The 20,063-nt window shown below is 44.8% G+C and overlaps 1 protein-coding gene across 1 annotated transcript in view; it reads left to right on the top strand.

Annotated features, from left to right (window-relative positions):
* Window positions 1-19,840, top strand: part of HSD17B2 (hydroxysteroid 17-beta dehydrogenase 2) — a gene marked incomplete at both ends in the record, with an annotated part of 59,109 nt that extends 39,269 nt beyond the window's left edge. The window contains 3 exons of the mRNA XM_080937148.1: window positions 3,592-3,777; window positions 16,348-16,485; window positions 19,500-19,840. Coding sequence (XP_080793274.1) covers window positions 3,592-3,777; window positions 16,348-16,485; window positions 19,500-19,840 — 665 coding nt within the window. The remainder of the gene's footprint in view (window positions 1-3,591; window positions 3,778-16,347; window positions 16,486-19,499) is intronic.
* Between the last annotated feature and the right edge of the window lie 223 nt (window positions 19,841-20,063).

Consider the following 20,063-nt stretch of genomic DNA (forward strand, 5'->3'; position numbering starts at 1 on the left):
GAGGGGGGGGGAAAGCATTTCCAATAAAGAGTGAAAAAGAAACCAGGGGAGACACAAGGAAGACAGGGAGCGTGAGTTGCTACAGGCTGAGTTCTTATGGACCAAAGGGGGATTTGGTAGACAGGATCTCACTGTGCACCCAAGGCTGGCCCAAAATCACAATTCTCCTGCCTCCAGAGTGCTGGGATCACAGGCAAGCATCACCAAAGGCAGCTACATATGAGTTCCCTGCTTTAGACATCTTTAAATGTGGAAACTGTCCATTCAGCCCAGTACCAAGATGTTTGCTATCGAAACTCCAAACCCCTTAAAAATGAAGATCTGGGTCTGGAGAGATGGCCTAGTGCTTGAGAGCATGTGCTGCTCTTCCAGTCATTTCCAGTCGGCCTGGAAACGGTTTCCAGCACCACATGGCCAGTTGTAACTCCAGTTCCAGGGAGTCTGTTGTCCCCTCCATACAATGTACAAAACCTTCCTCCCTCCCTTCCCTCCCCTCCTCTCCCCCCTTCCCTCACTATCTCTCTCCCTCCCTCTTTCACTCCCACCCTCTCTTCCTCCCTCCCCCTCTTTCTCCCCGCCCACCACCATCTCTGCCTCTAGGTCTTGGTCTCTGTGTCTTTCTCAAACATACACAATATTCTCTCTCTCTCTCTCTCTCTCTCTCTCTCTCTCTCTCTCTCTCTCTCTGTGTGTGTGTGTGTGTGTGTGTGTCTCTCTGTCTCTATCTCTCTGTCTGTCTCTCTCTCTCTTTCTCTCTCTCTCTTCTTTCTTAGTTTCATTTTGTTGTGGGTTTTATATATCCTAGACTTGCCTCAAACTTTCTCTATAGACAAGGATGGGGTTGAATTTCCAGTCCTCTGGCCTCCACCTCCCAAGCGTTGGGATTATAGGTGTACACCTCCCTATCTGGTTTATGAAGTGCTGAGAATTGAGCCCAGGGCTTTATGCATGCTAACCGAGCACTCTGCCCATCCAGCCACACCCCTAGCCTCAAACATGTATATTCCTAACAAGTTCTGAGATGCTGCTGCTGCTGCTGGGGGTGAGGGGTGGACCACACTTCGAGATCTACTGCCTGCACCATGCCGGAATTCCATAAACCTAGAGGGTCTGTTTAAGTTTGTCTAGCTCAACACCCCAAGATCCTGTCACCCCTACTCCTCTCAGGTTCCACTGTTCTCCAGAACCCCATTCTTCAAATCCCTATAGGATTGTTACTGGGTGGTGGGTCTGTCTGGTCTCTTATCCTCTTATCCAAAGACTTGAAAATTAAAGCTCAGCCTGATTTTCAGAGTCAAACTAATGTTATTGGGAACAAAGTGACAGCTCAGGTTGTAGAGGGACACACTGTCAAGACTGACAGTGGACCACATGAGTGAAAGTATTCACAGACCCTGGGCTACAGCTTAGCATCTCTTTTTTAAGAGGCCTAAGAGAAGAAAGGGTTGGTTACTAAATAGTGTGGTGGTTTGGGCGCTTCACTGTTTTGATTGGTTGGCTAAGTTACACAACCACTTCAGAACCGCACATGTTCCTTCTCATAATGCATCTGATTTTAACCATAAACACACCCAATTGTGCATAGGTATAAGGTGATAAATAGGGCATTCATCCTAAAAGGTGACTGCATCCACACCCAATACCAGTTTGGGCTGAATCAGCCCTTCCATTCTTTATACCTGGATATGTTGGGAATATGCATGAATGGAAACTGTCTAAATATGATTATTACCAGGGGTGGGGAAGCTTATACTGCTCTTGGAAGCTGACAGAAGACAGAACATATAGCTATGCAAGTGGAGGGTTTCTGAAGTTGCTAGGTGTACTATTTGAAGGTGTGTGTGTGTGTGTGTGTGTGTGTGTGTGTGTGTAATATGTGTAGATGAAGAAACTAGGCTTCCGAGTGCATTGTTACAAGAAGGGAGGTATAAATAACTTGTAACTAATGGAAAGTTCCAGGCTAAACTATCTCCTGCCTTGCCTGCCTTGGAATCACTGTACTCATTCTTTCCCACACTTTCTTTCCTTAAGGGGCGGTTCCCAACTGTACTCTTGGCAAAGTTTAAGCACTGCTTTCCCAGCCACAGGTTGATCAAACGGGCTAGGAGGTGGTTTAAGGCAGAAGACACCGTATCCTAGGTCCCTAAACATTAGGCTAAACAGTACTGCTAGGGGCCAGGGTCCTCCAAGGATGGTACAGGACTCCAGCATCACAGCCCTTGGGACTTAGAAAGGCAGATGCACACAGATTCCACTTCATGACCACTCAGAATGTCTGGTGGTTGGGCTAGGAGTATGTCTGAACCAGCTGTGCTGTGATTCTGATGTTCATCAAGATGACACGCCATCCAAGCCAGGAAGTAGGGCTCATGGTGTTAGGAGATCACAGTCACCCCGCTGTTGGGACTTTCCTTCTTGTTGCTAGGCTTTTAGCTTAGAGATGAGAGAAGGCTGAAGGCATCTTATCCTGAAGTGTGTTAATGATGTCTTTACATACTCCTCGGGGGGAGGGAATAGGCTTTGAAACTTTAAGACAGGGGTTTTCAATCTCCCGAATGCTGCAACGTTTTAACGCGGCTCCTCATGTCATGGTGACCCCTAGCCATAAAATTACTTCATTGCTGCTTCATAACTGTAGTTTTGCTACTGTTATGAATCATAATGCAAAGAATCTGATATGCAGGATATCGGACAGGCGACCCCTGTGGGAGTCAGGACCCACAAGCTGAGAACTGCTGTTTTAAGACCTGACATACTGGGATGCTATGACTGTCATATTTCGGTCCCAGCTGTTCCCATGAGTAGTGACTGTCCAGCTTCCTGGCTATAGGAAAAGGCTACCGGGTAAAAGAAGAACTGGGCTGGCCAGTCATCTCAGTAATGGTTAATCTGAGCTCAGTCAGTACCATCCACATGGTAGAAGGAAAGAATCAACTCCTCTGACCTGGACCACAGTGTGGCATGTGTGCCTGTTGTAGTAACCTCTCCAACCCGAATAAACCCATTCAATGAGAACACAACTCAGTTAATACGAATACAAGCTGTGTGTATAGATAGGGCAGATCTACCACTACACTACTCTATTCCCCAGCTATGAGATACCTGAGAACTTGTGGTTTCTCCAGGCCATGTGCCTCAGCTCCATCTTCCTTTCATCACCTCCTACTCCTCCGGAGACCCTCTCCTTCACCTCTCTCCTACCCTCCAGCTCCACCTTCTCTTCCCCCACCCAATCACCTGCTCTCACATTTATTTTACAAATTAAAATGGGAAAAAATGTCCTGATGAAAGACCCAGGCAGCCCTTCCAGGGGAAGTGTAATTAGAATCAAAATATAAACAGCTGCACGTGCCCTTCTCTCCCATGCAAAATAAATCAACCTTAAAAGTGCAGGATCTCCAAATCCATTGTTTAATATTACACACATTTGTTTGGATTCTGCCCAAAATCTACTTTTCAAAGGGGTTTGGTGGTTCCCGAACTTGGTGTTCTAGAAACTATTTGAGTGCTCTAGCTTCTCCCATTCTCACAGTTTTTTTTTTGTTTGTTTGTTTGTTTTTGGCTTTGTTGTTTTTTTTTTATTGTCCCCAGAACTGTGGGCAGTGGTCAACAATGCTGGGATCTTCCAGTTTCCAATCGACGGGGAACTCGTTCCCATGGCCACCTACAAAAAATGCATGGGCGTGAACTTCTTTGGAACTGTTGAGGTCACCAAGGCGTTCCTGCCTCTACTTAGAAAGTCCAAGGGGAGGCTGGTGAACGTCAGCAGCATGGGAGGTGAGTCAGCCTGTTGGCACAAGGTCACCGGGTACCTGTCACAAGACGTGTACTGCATCCTTTGAGGGCTACACCAGAGGGCCAGGCACACAAAAGCAGGGCTGGGTCACGATGAGTCAGTGTGTGTATTCAGAGTCAGTTGACCCTTTCTCTCCTTTCAAATTCTGTCATGCGAATGCACTTCTCCGATTTCCGTTAATTACCATGTTCGTCACTGGAGGTTTTCCAACACGTAGGACAGCACAGCTCTCGGTACAGGTAACTCCAGTGCTGTGGGAAGCCTGTCTTTGGCTTCCTCTGAGCAGAGCACACTGCTATTTCCTGTAAGCTGAACGGGTGAACTCTGGGAACCCTGAGAACATCCACTAGGGTTGACCGTGATGTTGTCCTTGCCTTTGTTGGTTGGGTTCAAGATGTGTTAACAACTCGGCTGTCTCATTTTCTGTAAGCAACAGCCTTGGGCTGGGTCATTACGCCTTACTTTCTCCCATAGACATCTTCATACAGGAGTTCCCCAAGCCTACCTCAGCTTTGGGAGAGCTTCTGGAATTCTTTCTCAGGTTTCTGAATGGATGAGAAGGAAATCTAAGGGGGCTGAGCTCTGGACTCCGTGCTCCTTCCTTCTGAGATGGACACTAGTTTCCCTGGTGGATTAGTTGGTTCTAAGTCAAGTTTGTAAAAAGAAAAGATCCAGCTAAGTATGTGTGTGTGTACATTCATGCCTATGTGTATATTCTTGCACACACGTGTGTGTATATATAGAGGCTGAAGGTAATTTCCATTTTTTTTTTTTTTTTTTTTTTGGATAGGATTTGTCACTGAACCAAGAGCTCACTGATTTAGTTAAAACGTCCAGCTAAGAAACCCTAAGGATCTTTTTTTTGTCTCTACCTTCCTGTCACTGAGGAATGTACCCTCTCCTAAACACTTTTTTTTTTTTAAGTTGAGGAGCCTGGGTTTGAACTCAAACCCTCAGGCTTGCACAGTGAGTGCTTTAGTAGCTCAGCCATTTCCCCAGCCCGACCCAACAGGCAACACCCTACCTTTGTCTTCATTCTGAACTTGACCTTAGACTTGCAAACACTTTGGACACTTCCCCCCTCCCACTTCCAGGGAGCCCTCTGGCACCCCTGGCAGAGGCTCACGTACTCCTGGTCTCATCCACTGACCAGCCTGCTTTTCTCTTTCCTGTCTCCGTTTCTGCTTCAGGCAATTGATCCTAAGGGTTTAAGTGCAGTAACACGGTGGATGTGTTGTAGACCTAGTGCCTGGTGGGAAGTAGCATCAATAAATATGTGAACAGATACAGTTGGTCTTTGCGGTGCCTGCTCATATCCTTGCAGCAGAGAATAATGAGCTCACCTGGAACTTAAGTGTCTCTGTAATCAGCCCGGGTACCATCAGGCATGAAGACGTAGGTCAATCCTTAGAACCTACATAAAAGAGCAGGTGTGGTGGCATTGCCCTTATAACCCCAGCACTGGGGAGGGGCCCTGGGACTTGATGGCCAGGTAGCACAGTCTACTTGATGAGTTCTAGTCCAGGGAGAAATCCTGTCTCTTGCACACACACACACACACACACACACAACTTATTCACCTAAGGAATAATACTTGAGGTTGTCCTCTGGCCCCCAGGGGTGCCTGTCAACAAAGGAAAGTGCACATATGTGTGTACATACACACAAAGTAAAAGAAATGCCAACTTGTGAATGAGTGAAAATAAAGCCGGGATGGGGCAGTTTAAAAACTTGTAATGGGAGCCGAGGAGATGGCTCAGTGCTTAGGAGCCTTTACTGCTCTTGGAGAGGACTAGATTTCAGTTCCCAGCACCCATGTAGGGCAGCTGTAGCCCTAACTCCAGGGTGATCTGACACTCCCTTCTGGCCTTCACAAGTACCAGACTCATATAGCCATATACACGTACATAGTTTAAAATCTTTTAAACAAAAGAATTTATAACCCCCCCAGGCTGTTCTCCTGTGTGTGTGCCCTCTGCTTGGTTTTGACACCCTAATGGCCAGAAGTTCTTACTGTCTTCATAGCTTTCTAGAGCATTAAAATGAATGGTATCTCGCTCCCATTCTCAACCCCCAGTGGCATGGATTCGCACCTCGCTTTGCCGTAATATTTTCTTAGGATCAGTGCTGGGTCATTGTGTTTGAGATCAAATGGGCCGTGGGCCTCCCAAGCTTGCCTTCCTGACGTCTGTCTGTTCTACTGGCCTTTCACAGAGCCCACCTGACTTTGCTCCTCCCCGAGGCTCCCCCAAGTGTATGAAGTGTTCCTTCTTCAGGTCTGCCTTTGAAGGTTCTGTCTCAGAGAAACTCTGGGAAGAAACACATTGGTAGGACACAAGAGCTACCCAGGGGATGGTATAAAGGTCATGTGACAGTAGCTGGGAGCCAGGAGATGGAGGCATAAACACATGGCTGGCCAGGGTGGAGAGCTGTAAGAAGACAGAAATGCAGCTTCCCACCCCCCTCTGTATTTATTTGTAGAACTAAAGTGTGGCTGACACCTGAGTGGCTCAGACAGTAGGATTTTCTTTTCCTATCATTCTGGAAGTCCAAGGCAAATGGGTCAGGAGTGTTTTCTCCTAAGGTCTCTTGGCTTTCAAGGCCCCTATCGATCCTCCTGCCTCCACCTCCTTTAGCAAATCTCGTGGGTGGCATGAGCCACCGCAGGTCAAGGCCCCTTGGTGATGTACCCTGTTCATTTGCTCCTGTCTGTGTCTCTTCTTAAGCGAAGGCCCATCACACCAGGTCGGGGACCTAGTTCATCCTAATAGTGTCTGTAAATGCCCACAACATGGGAAGCAATGAGTTCAGCACGCGGGGTTTTCCTGAAAAGGGCACAAAATTTCATCCATAATGTGTTGAGAAGGAACAAATGAACCCAGCAGAAGCCACAGAGGGGAAGGAATGCCTGGGACCATCGTGGAGAATTTTGTGATATAGTAATAACTATTTTGAGGAAATTAGCCCACTTGTATAAAGTCTGTGCTGTACCCTCAGAAGCCAGCTGTGGTATCATGTACACAGAATCCTAGCACCGGAGAGACAGAGACAGGTCGATAACTGAAGCTCATTGGCTAGTCATCCTAGATGCATGAGCGAGCTCCAGAGTGAAGGAGACCTTGTCTAAAAAAGTTAGGTGGAAAGTTAGAAAGAAGACACTTCGCATTGATGTCTGACTTCCGTATGTACACTTGCTCGAGTGTGGGGCTGGGGAGCTCAGTGGTCAGAGCACTTACTCCTCTTGTATAAGACCTGAATTTGACCTCCAGGATCCACATGGTTGGTCTGAACACCCTGTAACTCTAGCCCCAGGAGATTTAATACCCTTGTCTCATCTCTGCAGGCTTCTGCATGTGTGAGGTGTACAGAAATTTACATAGGCATATACATATACAAATAAATAAAGGCCATTTTCTCTCTCTTTTTTTTAAACAAAAGAAAAGACAACTCATCATCTATACATCCAAGGGAGTCAGCATTCAGTATGTCATCAACTTGATGGAGCTCTTGGCAAAAGTGATACAGAAGTTTATCTTGGAAGGGTCCATTACTACCTACTAGTTTCTTGTTTAAAAGCATCGATCGTGGGGGGAGAAATAGGGAGCCAGTCACTAGTGTCTGCTCTCCAAAAGGGATCCTAGATATCTGAGCCTACCAGACTGTCCGGAGTCCATAATCTCTGTTACCTTTGTGGCTCTCTCTAAAGCCAGGAAGAGGAAAGCAGGAAGGCAGGAAGTCTCTTCACATCATCTATGGCTACAGGACTAAGAGCACCAAGGAGACCAGTGCTGCGCTGAGGAGGCAGCTGGTCAGATGAGCCACTGAGATGTCTCCCACAGACATTGTCTAGGTTGGTGCTGGTTTGTTATAGCAGCAATGGAAGCAGATATGCCTGGCTTGACACTGATCAAATGCCTTAGGCCTGGCGCTGCTTCATTACAAGAAAGATACATCTGTACTTTGTACCAAATGGTGGACACACTCCCCTGTAGTAGCAGATTTACCATCTCTCCCACACAGCTTTAGCTCTCTGACTCTAACCCCAGCAAGGCAGTTGGATCAATATTTAACCAAGTATTTAAAGAGTTGGGAAAGATCTATAACTGTCCGGGAGGGGGGAGGGATCTAAAAGCTTCTCCTGGCCAGTTCTCTTCTTATGGAATCAGAGTAAATATTTGTACATAACTGCATGATTGAGGACGACCTTTTCAGGAATGGCCTCAGGCTTCAGGGGTCTCAAGTCAGGCAGGCTCTGAACCTTACAATTTTGGTACCAACTCAGCGCATCTCAAGTGGTTTGAGCAGACGTATTGGGTGTATCTTCTATTAGCTTCATCTTTCAGCTAGGTACCTGACACTTTTTACAGTAACAAACGTGCCTTATGGTCTTGGTTTATTTAGCTCTCTCTGTGGGGGAATCTTTATTATCTGCGCCCAAGGTTACATGCCATGCCAATCCCAAACCTTATTTTCCCTTTCTCCAAATTGGAAGTTCAGCCCTCCCACTTTTATCAATCTGACTATATATGAAGCTATCTCTTTATTCTTTAACCTATTAACTCATCTCATCCTTATTTTAAATTGTGTGTATGTGTGTGGGGGGGCATGTGTCATGGCAAGCTTGTGGTCAAAGGATGACTTTGGGGAGTCAAGTTTATCCTTCTCCATGGGGGTCTCAGGGATTGAACTCAGGTCTTCAGGCTTGGAGGCAAGCCTCTCTACCTACAGAACTATCTCACTAGCCCACTAGTCAATCTTTATACATTGTTGAATTAATTACTAGTTCCTTAATCATCCCACAAAGTCAAAGCCAACTGTAGAGAATGTATTTTCCTAAGCACTTAGTGGAAATATGGTAGAGAGGGAAAGTCTCATATATGAACCTTCTTTAATGCAAATCCCCCGTCAGATATGTCTCTGCTTTTCCAAGTATTCTCAGTGGCAGCCATGTCACTTCTGATCAGCCTCCTTCCCTGACTACTTTGGCTTCCAAATCTTGACTCTTCCCTTCTCGGATTTCTCTGTTCTTTACAGATACTTCCAGCATGCTCCTTTCACTGGTTCTTAGTTGTTCAGTGACCTGAGAACCCCAAAAGGCTCACCCTTCCTTCGGAGGCAAGAGTAAGCAGAAGGGGGAAGAAGGATTGACGGTTCCCACCGTCGGCCATATTGATTTCCTGTCTGTGCTCTCACTCGGCTTCCCTAACCTCTCATCTCTCTTCTCTTCATCACCCTCCTCTTCACTAATTCCTTCCCTGACTCCTTGGGTACTTCCTGCTGCCCTAGGCCCTGATTCCTGATGGCTCTGTAGCAAGTTATCAAGCATTTCCTCCCTGTCAGAAGCTGGAGGTTAGACAGTTGGGCTCTACTCCACCTCTTAGTTGAGTGACACTCCTGGAACTCTCAAATCCAGGTCAAATTTTCTCCTCGTAGGATAAAAGGGGTGGGTAGACTGAGCACAGACTCACGCGGGGGCACACTCCCCTGTAGTAGCGTATTTATCTTCTTTCACTCACAAGTTCAGCTCTCTGAGTCCAGCAAGGCAGTTGGATCAATATTTAACCAAGTATTTAAAGCATTGGGAAAGATCTGTAATTGTCCAAGGGGGTCGAAAGGCTTTTCCCAGTCAGTATTCTTCTTAGGAAACCAGAGTAAGTATTTGAACACAGCTGTTACAGTGTCTGTGACTAAGAATGACTGAGGACAACCTCAGGCTTCAGGGATCTTGAGTCAGGCAGGCTCTGAACCTTGCTCTTTGGTTATCAGCTGGTGACAGGGGGAAGGCTGCTCACTTATCTCTGCTTTGAGTGTCAGCTGTCACATAGAGATGATGGAGAACCTGGACAGTCTCAAAGACACTGGGATGTGTAGGCAAGTTATTCCCTACCTCTGGTCCCTTGACACTGGAGCAAGAGGCCATGCTAGCATTGTGGGGAGTTTGGAAACACCCATGGCCTTGAACCTCTACAACTACAATACCCATTTCCTCTTGGTGACAAATCTTTGTGCTCTGCCACCTGTTTATATGATGGCCACCTTCTTCAGGGGGACATTTGCTCCCCCCATTCTTTTCTCTCTATAGAATAGAGAGGATTTACAAACACCCAGGCCTCTGAGTCTCACATTCCTCTTGAGACAGGAACTGGGAAGGCATCTTGGTTAGGTTAAAATACCACCAAAAGCAAGTAAAGCAGTGTCAAGGCATGCATGTAGATCCCTTCCCACAGAATGGAGGACAAATGTGCTCTCTGAGTATAGAACATGCAGTGCCCCATCACTGCCCTGATCAAAGCTAACAACAGCAGCAGCAGTAACAACAGCAACAGAAACCAGCCCATATGTTGGTGAGGATGTAGAGGGACTAGAGGAATCCTCATCCCCTCCTGGTGGAAACTGAAACTGAGGCAGTTGCTGTGGAAACCATTAACCAGTCCTTCAGTAAGTTAAACACAGAACAACAGGAGGCCCTGCAGTTCTGTTCCTAGGCGTAAATAGCAAGCAAGGGCTCAAATAGACAACGGGTACATAGCTGTGAATGGCAGCATTGCTCACCAGAGCAGAAGGGAAAAAACAATCCATCCGTCCGTGGCTCACAGACGTGGTATGCAATAGACACAGAACATTAACAAGGTAGTGAACTATTGATTCCTGTCAATCCAGTGTGGGTGGACCTTGAAAACATTAAACACTGTAGATAGACCTTGGAACATCAGTACCCCGATCAGGAAGCCAGACACCGAAGGCAGAGAGCAGCACGTGAACTGTCTGCAGTGGGGGAATCCATGTAGCCAGGAAGTGGAACAGGTAGTTGACAGGAATGGTGGCATAATGGGTGCAACCTTTCCTTCTGAGGTGAGGAGATTGTTCTGACAGACAGAAGTGATGGACGGAGACACTGAGGGCTCTCAACGACAGAAGCCGAGAGCCAAACGAACTAAATGCTACAGAATCAGACACTCTAAAGGAGTCAACTTTGAGTTGTGTAATACAATGTTTATGTTGTGTGTTTTATCACAATAACAGATTTTCTGGGTCCCGCTCCCATATTTCTGCTTTAATGCATCTAGAGTCAGATTTGGGAACTTGCAACTCTTGCTTAATCTTCTCAGACCAAGGCACTGGACCTGGATTTTGGTGTGGTACCTAGCAGCTGGTCAGTCTGAGAGACCTTTAAATGATGAGGTGACCATCCCATGCTCTTTAAAGTTTCTGCTGAGTTTCGGCCGACCTGACTCTCCTGAGCTCATGGGAAGGGTTTGTAGTTCAGTGTGGGAAAGTGAGCCAGAGGAGTGTACTGTGTTCCCAGAGTCAATTTCAACCCATCTTGAAAGAATGAGAAGCTAGGTGAGAGACCTCATGGTGTTCTCCTGAGAGTAGGTCTGGGTAGCACTGGCTAGGAGACGTACCAGGGTGTGAATGAGTCACACTGACCTCGGAGCCTTTCTCCTGTAGTCTCTGGGAAAGTCTGTTGTGTTCTGCCCTCTACTGTGCTACCAAGAGATTTATTTGAAAAGCTTCTTCTCTCTCTTAATTCCCATAGAAACACACCTTAACTTCAAGCTACAAAGAGGGGAGGGTGATCCTGGGGTTGGGGAGATGGCTCAGTAGTTAAGAGCTCCTTTTGTCCTTGCAGAGGAGCCAAGTTAGGTTCTCAGTACCCACACTGGGCAGCAGCATCTGACAATTGCCTATAACTCCAAGTTCAGGGTGACTGTCTGGCCTTTATGGGCTCATGTACTTATGTGTACAAGCCAACACACAGATACACATGAATAACTAAAAACACTGAAACAAATCAAGACTGGCCAGTAGGACCTTAGGACACATTACTATCTTACCAAGGGCATTGGGCAAGAGCAACTTTCAGCCTGTCTGTAGGGAGGGGCAAAAATCACATTCCCAGTTTATTCACTCAACAAGCAGGGAACTTGGGACAGGAGACAAGGTCCTGAGTGGGTCACAGAGGCAGAGGAGGTGGGGCTCAGGAACTGGCTCAGTTGCAAGCATGAACACCTGGGTTTGGGTCCACATAAAAGCCAAGGTGATGGTAGACACTGGTTCCAGTGCTGGGATATTACTGGAACTTACTGGCTAGCCTGTTAGCCAATCTGTGATCTTGGGTTCATTGAGAGACCCTGTCTCTAAAAACAATGGGGGGGAGTGTCAGAGGAAGCCTCCAGACACACAAGCACACATGTGCAAATGTACCTTCATACATACATACACATACATATGCTATACAACACACACACACACACACACACACACACAAAGAGAAACAGAGACACACTAAGAGAAACAGAGACAGTGAGAGGTGGAGAGAGGGAACAAGAGAGGGAGAAAAAAAAAGGAGAGGGAGAGATAGAGCAGAGACTGAGAAGATAGTTGGGGGGACCATGCTCATAGTGTGTACATAAATAAGTTTGCTATCATGACCTAGGAGAGGTGGGAAGAGTCTATGGTCCTGTATGGGGTTGGGTAAAAAAAGTCACACTGTTGACAGGATGTGTTTAGTCAACCAAAGCTGTCATCATGAAATATCATAGGTCAAATGGCTTAAATAAGGGTAATGTAGTTACAGCTCTGGAGGCAGGAAGTCCCACATCAAAGTATCAGTGTGCAGTGTAGCTGGTGAGAGTCCTTTTCTTAGCTTAAAGGTTTTTATTATCTTTATATGTCACCAATGCTTGGGAGTGGGGTGCCTGATAATAGGAGGTTAAGTTCGCCTCCTTGTGATCTCATCTAATCTGAATTGCTTCTTTATACAATCCATTTCTAAAATACAGCCACTTTGGGGTTTACCACTTCAATGTAAAATTTGGGGAAACACATTTAGATCATGATAAAGGATGTTTTGTTTAGCCATCCAATAACAGGTCTTTTAGTGTCCCAGTAATACATGATGGACAAATTCTATAAATCTGGTGTGTGATGTTAATCATATTACCAACACCTTTTAAAACTAAGAGAACCTGTCAATTTGACATAGCCAAGAGATATCTGAGTGAGTCATTGCCTAGATCAGATTGGTCTGTGAGCATGTGTGGGAAGGGAGATTGTCTTAACTATGTGGGAGGGCTTAGTCCACTCTGGGCAGCAGCATTCCCTAGGCAGATAGTCTTGGATTGTACAAGAAAAGTAACAAAGGATGAGCCAGCAAGCAGCACCTGTTTCTATTTCGAGTTCCTGCTTGAATTTCTTCACTGGCTTTATGCAATAATGGTCTGTCACTTGGAAGATAAGCCAAATAACCCATTTCCTTTCCTAATCTGTTCTCAGTCAGAGTGCCTTGTTACACCAACAGAAACAAAACTAGAACAAATTAAAGATTCTAACAGGTGAGAGAGGGGCATGGGACTTTAGACAGGAAATATGCTGTGATATGTTTTTTTCTCTTGGCCAATCACCTTCAGAACCTGACTTAATCTGTTTTCTGTCACCATAACAAAATGGTTGACAATTTATTGGGAAGAAAGCTTTATTTGAGCTCATGGTTTCAGTCCATAGTCCCTGACTCTGTTGATTCTAGACCAGTGATGAGGCAGAACATCCTGGTAGCAGAAGCCCATGGAAGAAGAGGGTGTTCACTTCATGGTGGCCAGGAAGAAGAGTATCAACAGGAAGAGTCAAAGGCAAGATACAGTCCCAAAATTCTGAGTGATTGGCTTCTTCCAATCAATCCCTACATTCCACAGTTCCATTTTCTTTTCAAATCCATTCAAGCTTTGAATCCAATGGATGGAATTATTAATTAGGTCAGAGTCATCATGAGCAAACCATCCCTGAAAATATGTTAATGTATGCACATTCACATACATTAGCTTATAAACTAATCTAGGCACTCCTCAATCCAATCACAGTCAACCATCTTTGACTACAGCAGAGGTCTTCATTACTAACATGTAATATCTATGCAGGGTTGGATCTATGATGCTGACCATACAAGCCTGCCATTTTTGTGGCCTACTAACAACTTTGCAGGCCTTAACACAATGTAACAGGCACATACGGCTGTTGTTAAAATGTCCACAGGCTGTTGATGCTTTCTCCTCTCTAAGCTTTAAGAGTTGGGGTGTCATGCATGTACACTAGACAGCTAATATTTAAAGTACCCACTCAGGAAATTTGGGACATGTTCAAATCCCCATGACACTGAAACTACAATCAACCTGCTTAGAAGATTCCTCATATGCCTTTCCAATCTCCTTCTCTTGCTCCACATCATCTCCTGGATTAGCCTATATGGGCAGCCATAGCATAACCACAGGCCAGGCAGCTGAAGCAGGAGTAATGTATTTCTCTCAGTTCTGGAGGCAGAAGTCTGAAGTTAAGATGCTGAGAGGATTGGGATCTGGTGAGGGCTGTTTTCCAGGTTGTAGGCACTCCCCTCTTACTGTGTCCTTTTATTGTGGACACAGACAGACAGACAGACAGACAGACAGAGACAGAGATAGAGACAGAGAATATGAATGAAGAAACTATTAGTGTCTCATTTTAAAGGGGGCACTAACCACACCATCGGGGGGTCCATCCTTCTGACTTAATCATGTTCCAAAGAACCTGTCTCCAAATACAATCCTACTGGGATCTAGAGGTCCAGTTGAAGGTTTTACATTTATTTTTAATTATGAGTGTGACTGTGTTGATGAGTATGTATATGAACATGTGGGTATCATGCCCACAAGGGCAAGAAGAGGGCATCAGATATCCTGGGGCTGTAGTTACAGGCACTTGTGAACAACACCCTGACCTGGGTGCTAGGAACTGAACTCCAGTTCTCTTTGATAGCACAAGCTGAGCCATCTCTCCAGGGCTGAGGTTCAGTATCTAAATTTTAGGGAACACAACTAAGTTTATAGTTCTTCTGTCTTACATGTGACCAGTGATATGTTTTCCTCATTATAGATTAGTTTTCATCTTTTAGAATTTAGATGAATACAGTCATAACAAAGAACACACACTCATTTCTGCTTCGCTCCCTCCCTCACTATAATTACGATGAGACCTCCCTGTGGTTCCGTATACTAAGCTCATGGCTTTAATGGCGGAGTTGTAGTCTACTGTATAAATATATCAATTTAGGCATTCACCAAGTGGGTCCCAGAAGAATCCTTCATAATGCTAAAGGTCCTGGTTCCTGGGTATCCTGTCAGGTTTCTCTCCTGGTGCCATTTTTCTACCTAGAACCTATCTGGAGCAGCTTCCTGTAACAAACCCAGTGACTTACAAGCCAAAGTCTATTCTTTCATGATTCTGGAGGACTACAAGTCAAAACGAAAGACTTAGTAGGGCTGCATCTCCTGAAGCCTCCAGAGGAGAGTTTAACCTTACTGCTTCCATTTTCGGCTGAGCTTCTCCCAGCAGACCCCAAACCTGTGCCTCTCCCTCACATAGCTTTCCCTTCACTGCCCCTGGTGCCCCATTCTTTGCTTTCTTATAAAAAACACCCTCAGGTGGACTTAGGGCCCATTCCATTCCATTTATTTATTATTTGTTTATTGTTATTATTATTTATTTGTGTGTGTGTATATGTGTGTGATGCATGTGCACGCTCATATGAGTGTGTGTATCCTGTGTGCATGTGCATGAGGAGGCTAGAGTTTGACATCAGGACTCCTCTTGGGTCATTCTCTACCTTAATTTTTGGAGACAGGGTCTTTCACTGAATCTGGAGCTCATCAGCTCCACTAGGCTGGCTAGCCAATGAGTTAGGAATCTGCCTGTCTCTGTTTTTTCACTGCTGGGATTACAGACGTGCGCTGTCACACCTGGATTTTACATGTGTACTGGGGATCTGGATTCATGTTCCCTTGCCTGCATGGTAAGCTGTTTACCAATAAGCCATCTCTCCAGCTTCTTTATAAAGCTCAGTTCTAGTCTGGAACAACCTTGCCTAGTGATCATAACACCTTAATTACATCTTCAGGGCCCTTTATTCCAAGTAGATAACTCATGCTTTCGTATTTCCTTTGAGCCTCCCCTGTAAAGCTTCCTCCTTGCCTTGCAACCCAGCCCAGCTTAAGGCTCAATATACTAAGCTAAATGTTATCTAGACAGGGCAATGGATATTTGTTCCATCACAGACTGAGATATTTCTCATGTTCTTTTCAGAAATGCCCCCACAGCCCACCACAGTATATGTTACTCCTTGTTGCAACTAGTATTGAGTCTAATTTGGTGAATATTGCCTTGGTGGGCTGAAGTGTGGATCCCATCCAACCCCCCAAAATGATACATTAGGTAAAACTTCAGAGTGAATGCTGCTAAAGCTGAAGGCCATGAGCTAGTGAGTAGATGCTGTCATTCCCACACCAATCCCATTACATTTAGAAAGAAATACATCCATTCCATAGGACCCTGGAAGGTTCCGTGATGGAAGCTAACCAACCAAGAACATGTGCTCACCTGGATTTAGCAGGACCTTGCTTATCTTTGCCTGACCTGGTCATAGTTGATATCAGTTCCTGGTGTACAGCTAGATACTGTAAATATTTATCAAATGAATGAATAAAAATATCAAACCCTATTTTCCCCTCCCTTTCTTCCCACAGCCATGGTTCCATTTCAAATGATGGCAGCTTACTCCTCCACGAAGGCAGCCATAACCATGTTCTCAAACATCATCAGACTAGAGCTCGACAAATGGGGAGTCAAAGTTGTTACCATTCATCCTGGAGGCTTCCAAACAAGTAGGTAGCCAAACCCAAGAAATCTGTAACAGTCACTTTGAGAGGGATCCCGACATTAGTCTTGATTGGTTATGATGTCACTGAAACCTCGGGGTTGTTGGAGAGGAATACAGCCAGGGGTTCTACCCCCAGGACCCATGTGGTGGAAAAGAGAACTAATTCTGCAAGTTGTCCTCTGGTGTCCACATAAGCATTTTGGCACAAGGGCCATCCTCATCCCATATACAACATTCTGATAGATAGATAGATAGATAGATAGATAGATAGATAGATAGATAGATGGATGGATGATGGATGGATGATGGATGGGAGGGTGGGTAGGTGGAAGAATAGATAGATAGGTAGATAGATACACAGGTACATAGTTAGATACATAGACACATTGAAACATAAATACACAAATGAACTCCACCCCATATACAACATTCATATATATATATACATACATACATACATATGCACACATAGATTCATAGACACATAGATAAATAGGTCATCCTGACCTCCTACACAACATATAACATTCATATATATACATACATGCGTGTGTATATATATATATATATATATATATATATATATACAGATAGACTGATAAATGTAATTTTTAAAAGTCGATGAAGGGAGGAGAGACTGAAATTCTCTATCCTTTGATCAGGGCTAGAGAGATGTCAGAATAGACATGGCATGCAAGCAAGAGTGTTTTGCAGGGCTCACCCTGTAATTGTTGGGTAATTATTTCTCCACCTGCAGTGCTGTGCCTTCATGAAGAGAAATAGGACACTGGATGCTCACTAGCATCCTCCCAGCTTCACCGGACTTCAGGGGCTCAACACTTTATCCAGGCGCTTCAGACACTAGCAAATGAAGGTGCATCCGGCAGCCAGACAGCAGACAGGGTGTGAGGGTCTTTGATGTTTTTGAGGGGCAATCTGGAAGTAGTTATTCAAATAAAGAAATGCTCATGTTTTGTAGCCAATTGTCTGCACTTTGGAGTGCTCTTTGGAGATGTGGCAAAATGAAGCTTAGGCATATGCGGTGAGTTTGTGGACTTCCACCATTGCAGCAGCAAAACCTAGCAAGGGCTGACTGGCAGCGCTGTGACGGCCATTCTATGAAGAAATATGGCTGCCTGAAAGCTGTTTAAAGGGGAGCCTATTGCTCTGTTTCTAACCACAGCTCAAATCTACAGCCCTTGAGCAGGAGAATACAGAATGCAACCCTTTCACTGCTGTTGTTCCTTCTTGATAACAGAAGGAGGGATTGCAGAGGGGCATGCAAAACTGTTAGTCACATCAGAGAAGACTGATGTCAAAAGATTCTCACATCTCTTCATTACTCACTTATAAAATAAGCAGGCATTGCTGCTATGATTTAAAGCAAATAGATTTTATTTAATTTCATGTAACAAGCAGGCATGTGAAGATATATTTCTACCCAATTGTGTCATTTGCATAATAAAATTCAAACATGTATTGAAAATATATTAAAAACACACTATGTTTAAAATTACACACAGAAGATATTTTAAACTGCATACGAAATTTTCAGTACAGAAGTAGGTACCGTTTGTATATTTAATGAGTTATAAGTGCATACTGTGTGTATTTACACATTTATACACATAGAATAGATCATATATTAGATACTACATAGTAGACATTATGTTTTACACATATAATTCCCATCAAAAGACATATGCTAGAATGTTCCCATCAGCCATGTCTGTAAGAGCTGCAAACAGAAAAATCAAGACACAGTTTCATTGTAATGTGTTATATTTACAAGTTTTGGCAATATTTATGCAATGTAAAGCTATAGAATAAAGAGAATGAGCATATCACATATGGATGCATCACACACACACACACACACACACACATACATTACACACACAGACACACACACATACACCACATACACACATTACACACAAAGAAACACATATACACCACAGATGCAAACACACACAAGCAAACACCACACACACACACACACATTACACACTCATATACCACACACACATACACACAAACACAATTTTACAAACAGAGACACACATATATACCACACACATACACCAAACACACACATACACATTACACACATAGAAACACACACACACACACACAATGTTGGACAGAAAAGTTGACACCTGACAGTTAAGTGCTCAAAACAGACAGAATGAGCCTGTCCTTGTGAGTGAGGACAGTAGCTGAGAAGGGTGAGGAGGGGACTTGAAGAGAGACTGCTCTCGTTTTTGGATTGGTTGCTCACTAGCTGGGTTATTCAGTTTGTGAAAATTCCAGCCCTCCATCTTTATCCATATTTAGGTTTCAAAGATTTATTTTATGTGTGCATGTGTGTGCCCGAGTGTTTGCATGTGCACCTGTAGAGTCAGGAGAGGGTGTCAGATGTCCTGAAGATGGAGTTTCAGGCAGTTGTGAGTCACCTCGTGTGTGTGCTGGGAACCAAAGGTCACCGGAAGAAGTGAGACACCTGCTTTTAATCACTGGGTCATTTCTCCAGCCTCACCTGCAGGTTTGGAAATGCTAACCAGTGATATTACGAAGCACTCAGTGTAAACGGAATGCACAAAGCTGACCATTAGCTGACCATTAGATAGCTCGCTGGTGTGCGCTTCCCTGGAGAAGCTCTCTCCCTTGCTCTTGGCATTCCTTAGTTGCCTGTAGTTCTTTGCATAGGTCTGGAGCCTTGTGGGGTTTCCCCCTCTACTCTGACATGTCTAAGTGGTCATCCTTGAAAACACACATGTGTGTACCATTATTCGAACTCTGTAAAAAGAGGCTATAAATCTTAAAAAAGTTCAAGGACAGGTATATGGGAGGACTTCGAGGGAGAAAGGGGGGGGGAGGGAAGTGATGGAACTATATTATAATCTCAAAAAAATGAAAGAAAATTGGCCTTTAAAACACCCATGTTTCCCAGCAGAAGCTGGCCCACCATCACCTGCCTCCCCAGCATCTGAGCCTTCCTTTCTTTCTGTGTTCCAGACATCACCGGCTCAAGGGACAGTTGGGATAAAATGGAGAAGGAAATCCTGGACCACTTTTCCAAAGAGATTCAGGAGAATTACGGCCAGGACTATGTCCATACACAGAAGATCAGCCTCCGGGCTATGAGAGAGATGTCCGACCCAGATTTAACCCCTGTGCTGCAGGATATCCAGCATGCCATTTCTGCCAGGAATCCCTCTTCCTTTTATTCCCCAGGGAGAATGGCTTACCAGTTGATCTGCTTCTCAGTCTATTCCCCGAGCAGCTTATTGGACTATATTATGAAAAAATATTATCATCCCAAACTCATGCCAAGAGCTTTAAGGACAGCAAGTTAGAAGAACAAGGTCCCGTTGGGGTAGGAAATGTCATATATTTAGGATGAAAGGGAAACCTCTTATTAAACTAACTTTCTACCTCAGTTTCTTATTTTGAAGAGTTGGTTCCCTGTGACTTGATGGGAAAAGGACTGGAGGGTACCAGAGAGTACCACGGGGAGCACTACGGGAAGCACCATGGGGAGCACCACGGGGGAGCATCACGGGGAGCATCATAGAGACT

The sequence above is a fragment of the Micromys minutus genome (genome assembly GCF_963924665.1).
Source record: "Micromys minutus genome assembly, chromosome: 24".
In the NCBI taxonomy this organism is placed as follows: domain Eukaryota; kingdom Metazoa; phylum Chordata; class Mammalia; order Rodentia; family Muridae; genus Micromys; species Micromys minutus.